Source organism: Notothenia rossii (assembly GCF_949606895.1).
Source record: "Notothenia rossii genome assembly, chromosome: 7".
Classification (NCBI taxonomy): domain Eukaryota; kingdom Metazoa; phylum Chordata; class Actinopteri; order Perciformes; family Nototheniidae; genus Notothenia; species Notothenia rossii.
Window position 1 is genome coordinate 9,094,404 of NC_136905.1, and position 9,693 is coordinate 9,104,096.

At 40.1% G+C, this 9,693-nt stretch overlaps 1 protein-coding gene across 1 annotated transcript; it reads right to left on the minus strand.

Annotated features, from left to right (window-relative positions):
• Positions 1–941: 941 nt before the first annotated feature.
• Positions 942–9,264, minus strand: LOC307045537 (C-X-C chemokine receptor type 3-like). Its single transcript, XM_079691244.1, has 3 exons — positions 9,229–9,264; positions 3,790–4,176; positions 942–2,142 (listed from the first exon to the last, which is right to left on the minus strand). Exons 2-3 carry the CDS (start codon positions 4,174–4,176, stop codon positions 1,498–1,500), a joined length of 1,032 nt encoding a protein of 343 aa, XP_079547370.1. The 5' UTR covers positions 9,229–9,264; the 3' UTR covers positions 942–1,497.
• Positions 9,265–9,693: the final 429 nt, after the last annotated feature.

The window sequence follows — 9,693 nt, forward strand, 5'->3', positions numbered from 1 at the left end:
GTGTCAGCTAGAGCTTCTCAGCACAACTTTAAAGAGACAAGAGGCCCTTTTCTTTAAACAGGTTTTCAGTACACACTTTGTTAAACTGTCCCGCAGAAAGAGAGTTGACTTCCATCCAAAAAATAAGCATTGATCCTTAAAAGTACAAATGTAACTAGGTGATTAAAGTCTAATGCATGTTGACAGCACAATGTGTTTGAATGGGCGTGAAGCCAAGCTCTGACAGGAAGAGTTTAAAAACCTGTCTCTCCGTTTGTTTTCTGCAACAGTGACTGAACCAGTAGAGCTGCTGCTCCTGGAGTGTTTACACTATACAAACTGGTTGTTGCTGTAATCAAACGTTTAAGGGATGAACTCTTCTAACACGAACACCTCCAACAGGCTGCAGTGTGCCTTCATGAATACGAAGTGTTGTGAGCGATAGAAGTGGTGGCATGTTGCGGTTTTTTGAGTAATCTTGTGAACATTAGTTGATATGGAGAAGTCAGACACTCGCTTCATTTCAATTCTTTCATCTCTTCTCGTTTCTGCTAAAGCCACATGTTGGAGGATGTGCGGCTTCTTTCCTCGAATTTGTTTCAAGTTTCCTGAAAATTATTTCCACAGAAACCGCTGCATGTGGGTTGAACGTTTCTTTTGCTGTTCTTCTGTGCATCAGATGTAATCCCCTGATCCTAAATGTATGATAAGCTTTGAGAGCATGTCAGAAAAGTGAATACATTAAATGTATTAGGGTTTAATACAGTATACAAGTTTCATGCTGTAACCTCTCCCGTTTGAGTTCAATGGGATTTATACAGCACTGAGTTTGAATTTTATAATCTCAATACATACGTCTCTGTATAGGGCGTCATTGTTAATTACCAAATACCAAAATCACAATTTAGAAAACATTTTAAAAATCAAAAACAAATTGTTAGCATCAAAAAGACTTAACAAAATCAAAATAAAGCATTTATTAGGATTAAGCAGGAAAACACTTGTGTGATATACCCCTTTTAAGCCACCAACCAAACTGTATAACAATGTCTAGGTTCAAAACAATATATGTGTTCATCTAAGTTTATCATTTTTATTTTCAGTCAATGTACATTATGTTCTAACAGTTGCTTCAAAGGTATGATTATATATAGTATATAAATTAGCCTCATAAGACTTCAGTCTGCAACAAATACCTGTAAGTTGAAAACACTTGTAAGATTCAAAATATTTCAATTTTTATTTGAACAATGTATTTAACTAGTGACAGATGCATTAAAAAAGTATAAACAATATCTAATTTAAAGGTTTCTGTGTAAAACAGTAGAAAAGCTGCACTACGATACTCCTTGCTGTCAGAAAAGGGAAAAAGGAAATGCTATGTTTCCATTACAACTACATGTATGAGATGTGAATGTTCCTTGGGTTGGATTCAAACCCCTCTCCTCTGCAGCAAAGGCCGCCAGTTAGCTATATGGTGGTGACCTGTTCAAATGTTCAAATGTTTGTGGATCCCTCTCAGACAGCGATGGAGTTGGAGGTGTCTGCAGACTCTGACCACAGACGGCTGAACTTCACTCCCACGAAGGCGTACAGGATGGGATTGAGGCTGCAGTGGAGGTAGCCCAGGGAGGAGGTGACCACCATGGCTTTTTGCAGAGATCCTCTGACTCCACAGCTGTTGCCCGAATGAAGTGTGTCCACCATGAGAGTGATGTGGTACGGCGTCCAGCAGATGAAGAACACCACCACCACGGCCATGATGATCCTGAAAGCTTTCTGCTTCTGAAGGCCCTGGGAGCCGCAGCGCAGCCGGTGCAGGATGCAGGAATAACAGAAGACGAGGACGACGGAGGGCAACAGGAAGCCAGCCGTGTGGGACAGCACGCGGGAGGCCAGTTCCCAATTAAAGACTCCATTGGGGTCGAACTGGAAGTAGTCTGGAACACACTCTGTTCTGTTGCCTCTCCTGTCATCCTTAACAGCATGGTAAAAGACCCAGTCAGGGAGGGAGAGCAGCAGCGAGAAGATCCACACCGCCAGGCAGCTGATGTGAACCACCCGGGGGTTCCTGCGGGAGTACATCTGGGTCGCGTGGACGATGGACAGGTAGCGGTCCAGACTGATGCACGCCAGCAGGAAGATCCCACAGTAGAAGTGGATCTGGGGGTAAAAAGAAATCACCAACGAGTGAGAAACCTTTTTGCAGCCACTTTATCAGAATCAGAAACAGGTTTATTACCAGGTTGGTTGACATGTACGAGGAATTTGACTTGATGTTGCGGTGCATACATAAAAGTAAAACAAAGGTTTAAAAACACAGATAGAGAACTAGAAAAAATATTGTAAAACATAACAGTATTTAAATAGAAATGGAATGGATTAAAAAGGAATAAAATATGGAATAAAAATCGTTAATAATAAAAAAGAAAGGAAAACAGATGTGGTTGTATATTGTGTGCATTCATGTAATTACTATCATGAACTTCAAAGGAGTACTCCACGCACACAATGAGCATTTGTGTATCAATTTCTCACCACTTGTTATCTTAACAAAGAATCCATAAACTGGGAAAAATAATTGATGAATTCAAGTAAACAGGGGCTGCTTAGCAGAACTATTCTGTTTAGAAACTCTCACACTACTCGTGCAGTATAATCCAAGTCTCATCAGAATAGTTGTATGCTCACTACTTCCCTAACACATTTAAATACATCACGCCTGCACAAGCTTGTGTCTGATAAGGCAGAAGTCCTGTACTTCACTGCAGGAGATGGGAAATATTTTAAACAGATGTTGATATTGTTTTGCTTGTTCCTAAATGTCTCTTCAATAATTAGAGGTAACATTGGGTTAACTAATTGATATACAAGCTATTCCTACACCCTCTGTCTGAAACCACTGCCGGCTCTGTTGTGATTGTGGAGAGAAACTCCGTCTGGAGGGAACTTTTGGTTGAAACTTTAAGACTATATACATATATAAAAATACAATATATATAAAATAATGTATTATATTACATTAGTGCCTCTGCATTGGGTTATTATCCGATGGGGTAATAACTTCCTAATCAACTATCTGAAAGCGGAAGTCTAGGGCAAATAATTGCGAGTCTTTTCAATGCACATGTCACTAAAGGAAATGCATTGTGGGACATGTTTATGGGCAACGTGCATTTGTAAAGCGGCATGTAACCGTATAATAAACATATGTTATTCTTTGCAAGCTCTTGCGGGCCGGATTTGACCCACGGGCCTTGAGTTTGACACCCCTGATTTACATGCACAGAAACCTTCATAGAAGCACCATAGGGCCCCTTTAAAGGTCCCCTATTATACTGTTTTTCATTCCTTTGTTACAGGTCTCAGATACACCAAACAGATCATTGCAGCATTACCCATAATCCCCTCTGTTTCAGCCCTGTTTCAAAAGTGCTGGTTCTCTGTCTGTTACATTAGAGGAAAATAAGGAGCCACTCCCCACGCCCCTCTGAGAGAGATTTGGTTAAAAAGAACACAATGGTGCTCTAGGAGGAGATTCAGGTGATAAGGTGGGGCGGGGGTTACCTTGGTTGCTGATTGGCTAATGGTTACACAAGACAAAACATCGTTATGACATCATAAAGTGGCCAACATCTGATCAGCTCATTTTCAGACAGGTTTTTATAAAAATGGATCAGGACAAAAAGAGAGAGAATCTTTTTTCCTGAAACTTTCAGAGTCTCCTTACACAGAGGGGACACATGTTGATGTATAAAAGACATGAAAAAGTGGATTTTGCATAATAGGTGACCTTTAATGCAGTCTTACCGTAAAAACAGCTCCAGTGATCTTGCAGAGCGGAGTTCCAAACGTCCACCCTTCCTCCTGAGCGGACTGCGCGGCCCACAGCGGCATCGTCAGCAGCAGCAGGATGTCGGCCACCCCCAGGTGTAGGATGAAGATGTCCGTCACACTCCAGCTTGCCCTGCTCCGAGCCAGAACACCTAGCAGCACCCCGTTCCCCAGGACTCCCACAGCGAAGGCCACGGAGTACAGAACTGGTATGAACACCGACTCAAAGTGCATGCCCTCAGACAGGTCACACACATCACCGTCAGAACAACAATCCTCATCAGAGGAATTGTCAATTTCATACATGTATTCCATGCCGTCAAACAGGCTGTATCCGGCCTCTGTGTTGTACGAGTAGTCCATCTGAAATATTTTTGCAAAAAGAAGAATAGAAGGAATATAAACATACATTTTGTCTGAGCATTTGATACTTGTTGTCTTTCAGCCACATGGTGGTGCTGAGTAGCTTCAAACTAATCTATCTATCTATATATTTTTTAACAGGGCATACATGATCATCTCTTAGACATTCTCAAAGATCTTGCGCTTGTCCTGTAAATGACATTTTTACAACTTATTGTCAGTTGTGTGCTTGGAGGACAAAGGACTTTTTTTATTTTTTTATTTATTGATACAGCATAGAAATCCAATCTTAGGCCACTAAAGTGTCTAACATTAGTTTCTTTAACCGCAATGTTAAGGGTTTTGTTAAGTTTGTGTGTAATCAGTCGAAGGACAAAATATAGATCTAATTTTTCTGACATGTAACTAGAACTGAAGACAACCCTAAGGAGCCTGGTGTTCAATTTATAAATGTAACTGATGTTTTTACATTTCATTTGAGACTCTGCTGCATGTTTGGGGGTGTTTATCTATGCATCGATCTTTGCATCTATCTATCTTTGCAAAGTGAAGTAAATGCCTCACAGGTTATATAAATGCTCTTTGCAACACAAAGAGGGACAGAAAAGACAGAATCAGATCATATAGCATAAGTTATAAGTATTTTAGTATCTCTTAACGGAACAATCCAAAGCTTTAACGTTTGTTTTTGTCCCAATCCATATAATCTCAGTTCCCTTTTTTACGGTGGCCCTGAAGTGCAAGACACCACAGCATTTCAGAAAACGCCACAACATTTCACATTGGACGGAAAGGGTATTCCTTTAGGGAGAACGCTTCTTAGAGGTTTCTCAATACTCTAATTTCCCCTCCTCGACTCCTCGACTCCTCGGTCCTCCGGTAGTGACCCGGAAATGGATTTCAGCGCGCCATTTTGAAGGACATTTCATTTCTCTAAATCGAGGAGGAGCTCTAACCGAGGAGACACTGATGGGTCCTCCACGGCTCCTCCACGGACGCATTTGCGGGAACGGTGGAGGCGTTACGCACGGCCGCACTTATCTCAGCCAATGACAGCTCTGGATGCATCCCCTGGATATCATTTTAGAAACTGCTTTCATCGCAACGCGATGTTTACAGTGAGAACAGCTGTGAGGATTCGGAAACTTGATTTTGAGTTGTCTCATGGCTGTTGACAAACCAGGGGACTTTACTTCCTCTTGATACCGTCGGTTATTTACAAAAAAACACCTAAATATAGCCTATTTGTTATTGCGCTTCTGTCTTTCTGTGTCTTTTCGTCTGTAAACTCGCTCAACGGGGACGCTATCTCTCTTTTGTTTATCGCCCTCTCACGGGTGAACAGTTCAATGTCCCGCTTCATTGTTTTCTGCCATGTCTCTACCGCTTTAGTTTGACCATCTCTGTTATGAAGTTATGGAATACTAAATAAATAAGTAATTAGATACCTTGCCGTTACTGGCTGCACTCATAAAGAATGACAAGAATAAGAATAATGCGTATTGAACGGGTTTCATTAATTAGTGAGTTTATTTAAGGTAATTAGTTAGAGGCCCTATTTTATAAGTAGGCCCTATGTCTGCACAGCAGTTACAATGGTCAAACTACATTAGAACAGAATTGTCCCCATTTTATCTATAATAGTTACTAACATTAGATATTTTTGATGAGATATGGATCGCAAAACAAAACATGTCCCTGGTTTTATTTTTAAAATCAAGTTACCGAATGCAAGTCGCCTTAGCTTATTTTGTTATGAGACGTGAATTACTGTTCAATTTAGTGGACACACACACACACAGCTGCAGACTCTCTGCACGAAGGAGCCGCGGTGTTGCAGCTCCTGATCGGAGCAGAGACACGTTCCCTCACCGGAAAAAACTATATATATATCTTTTTAACCTCTCCCTCAGCACAAATGCAATTCCAAAAGTATGGAAGTCAGCTTATGTCTTGCCTTTACTAAAAGGAGGGGAGGCAACTATTTTAAATAACTATAGGCCAATCTAAATTGTCAGTTCTGGCGAAGGTGCTCGAACGCCTAGTGAGTGAACAAGTAAAGAAGTTTTTATGTAAAAATGATATCCTGTCTAAACATCAGTCAGGCTTCAGAAAGCAACATAGCACCATCACTGCGAAAATGAAAGTGGTGAATGACATTACGAGTATTTTAGATAATAAGCAGAGTTGTGCAGCCCTATTTATTGACCTTTCCAAAGCGTTTGATACCGTCGATCATCGCATCTTAAAGCAGAGGCTACTCAGTACTGGCATATCCAGCCATGCAGTGGGGTGGTTTGTGAACTACCTCTCTGAAAGGTCCCAATGTGTTCACTTTGATGGGCTGTCTTCTGAGTGGTTAAACATTGCCAATGGTGTTCCTCAAGGTTCTGTTTTAGGTCCACTTTTATTCTCCATCTATATCAACAGTTTAGGTGAAAATGTGAATGAAGCTACTTTACATTTTTATGCGGACGATACCGTGATGTACTGTGCAGGTCCCTCCATTAAGGAGGCTGCTGTTAAATTACAGGCTGTTTTTAACACTGTTCAGACTCAGCTCTCTGAGCTTAAGCTTCTTTTAAATGTTGATAAAACCAAGGTAATGCTATTTTAAAAAGCTAAAAAGACACTAGAGCCTGTTTTAGATATTGTTACTATGCAAGGACAAGTACTTGAAGTGGTTACCTGTTATAAATACCTTGGTATCTGGCTTGATGATTGTCTTACTTTTAAACTTCATGTCAATAACCTGCTTAGAAAGCTGAGGGTTAGACTAGGTTTCTTTTTCAGAAACAAGTCCTGTTTCTCGCTTGAGGCCAGGAAAAGGCTCTGTGACCTTTTGACCTGTGCTGGACTATGGTGATTTGTTGTATATGAATGCACCTGCCCATTGCCTGAACAAGTAGATGCCGCCTATCACAGCGCACTGAGATTTGTCACAAATTGTAAAGCACTTACTCATCACTGTACCATGTATGCCAAGGCAGGTTTGCCATCACTTACTGTAAAGAGGCTGAGTCATTGGTACACGTTTTATAAAGCTTTGTTGGGTAAACTCCCGTATTATATCTGCTCTCTGATAACACAGAGAGTTGCAAGCAGCTATTGTTTGAGATCGCATGATGTAGTATTGTTAGATGTGCTAAGAGCAAGGACTGTCTTAGTTAGGTAAGACAGCTTTTATGATCGCAGCTCCATTTGCTTGGAATAATCTTCAGCAAGAATTGAAACTGAGCAATCTCATTCCTCTGCATGTTTTTAAAGCTAGGCTAAATGAAATGCTCGTTGATACTATGGGCACTAGTAAATATCTATAACTATGTAAATGTATCCTGTAAATATAATGTATGATGTCCTTTATGTTTTATGTTTCATGTGGAACCTATATGCTGCAGGTCTCCCTTGAAAAAGAGATCTATGATCTCAATGGGACCAATCTGATTAAATAAAGGTTTGAAATGAAATGAAAAATATCCGGTCAGTCACAGAGATCTGCTATTTTAAAGTAAAGTGAACACATATTGACCCTAAATAAAGTCTATATTAAGAACGAGAGACGTTTTAACATATCGCTTAAACAAATGACAAATGAGCCGGGGCAGAGCCCCGGACAGCCCCGGCACAATTTAACCCCTGCTGATACCGGTTAGTAAAAACCATGAATTAATGCTTTGACAAGTCTGCAGACAAGACGGCAGGCGAAAAGCTTTTAAAATGCGTGTTTTCTGAATGGAATCGGATCCATTAGGCTAAACTAACCTGTAGCTGCTCCGTCCACACTCACAACAACGTCAAACAGACATTAATAAAGCAGCGACTGTATTCACCATGACATAGACAGTCTGTGGTTTGTACTTGTTTAACTTTTGTCCAGCTTCTGAACAGATATGAGGAGCTGTGAGCTCTGAGTGTGTGCTAACAGCTAACGGCAAATGTGTTGGGACATATTGCGCTGTCGGGTGGTGACCAATCACGAAGCGTCATTTCTTGACTGGCAGCAAAAACAACCAATCACAGCAGTGCTTCTCTGGCTGGCTCTGTCCAATCACAAACATGAAGTGTTCTCCCCAAGGAATACCCTTTCCGTCCAATGTGAAATGCTGTTATGTTTTCTGAAATGCTGTTATGTTTTCTGAAATACTGTTGTGTTTTCTGAAATACTGTTGTGTTTTCTGAAATGCTGTGGTGTCTTGCACTTCAGAGCCACCATACTTTTTAGATAGAGAAAATAATGACCATTTTACGCACACTATACTCTAACTTTGAATTGGCAGATGGGGAAGAGAAAAATATCATGTCGAAGAGGAAGTATGTTTTCAATTCAGTTTCAGGCTGTGCAGCAAGTTTGTTCATGCACTAAAATGTAAATCCCAAAGTGATTGTTAATGTAAATTTGACTGTAGCTCCATCATTCTCCCATTGTGTAATCCTTCACTAAACGGCACCGTTTTCTTAACGGCACAACCACATCACAGGCTTATCACTCCTTGGTCGCTTACTCTGAACACGTCGTGTGAGACCAAACATCAAAATGGATGAACAGAGATGTAAAAAATATTGAAGATTATTGTAAAGGTATCAGTAATTAATAACTTTGGTGAAGATGTTACTTTGGATCAACACATTTCTGTCACCACAATAAAAAATATTTTTGTTTTTCAAAAATCTTCTGAAAGTGACTTAATTTAGCAACGACAAAAACATCATGGATGATTTATTTGCAAAGCAACACTTGCTGTTTGTATTCATGCAATTAGGAAAACTATTTTTTGTATATTTCTATACTTTTTCAAGTATATATATTGATATCTAACAGAAGAGGTATCTTCATAAGGCTTTCTTTGGCATTTAACCTTCAACAAAATGGTATTAATGTCTTTGTATGTGCTGATAAACACATCATAAAACAAGTAAATAAGTACAAAACATACAAAATGATGCATTAATTCAGATGTGATTATTGAAATCCTAGATATATAATGCAATAAAAGCTTGCTATTAAAGAGTGATGAATGCATAATCTGTAAAATAAGTTTTAACGTTACTTACCAAATTGTAATATTTGATATTGTCACCACAGCAGGAATTATCTCTATTGACACAGGGTTGCCAATAACAAGAGTGTATAGAGTGGAGGGGGAGGGGCCAGACAACACACCAACCCTAACCACCAATATTATTACATTACATTACATGTTACTTGTTAGACGTTTTTGTCCAAAGCTACTTACATCCTCAATACAGTGGGCAACCCCCACAGGATCAAGTGTCTTGCCCAGGGACACAACGACATGCTGACTGCAGTGGGGTTTGAACGTTTGAACCTGTGACCCCCTGATCCCAACACCAAGGAGAGAGAGAGAGAGAGAGAGAGAGAGAGAGAGAAATTAAAGCTGACCTTGTAAAACAAAAGCGGAAGCCTGTTAAAAGGCAAAACGCTGACAAATGGTTTGACCAGGAATGCAAGACCATCAGAAAAGACCTGAGAAAAATAGCAAATGAAAAACATCGGCA

What these genes read in the sequence shown, in the direction of transcription:
- LOC307045537 (XM_079691244.1), bottom strand. Translation starts at nt 4,176, where the DNA reads ATGGACTACTCGTACAACACAGAGGCCGGATACAGCCTGTTTGACGGC. An exon ending in TCACTGGAGCTGTTTTTACG is followed by an intron (nt 2,143 to 3,789) that starts GTAAGACTGCAT and finishes TTTTACCCCCAG; the next exon opens with ATCCACTTCTACTGTGGGAT.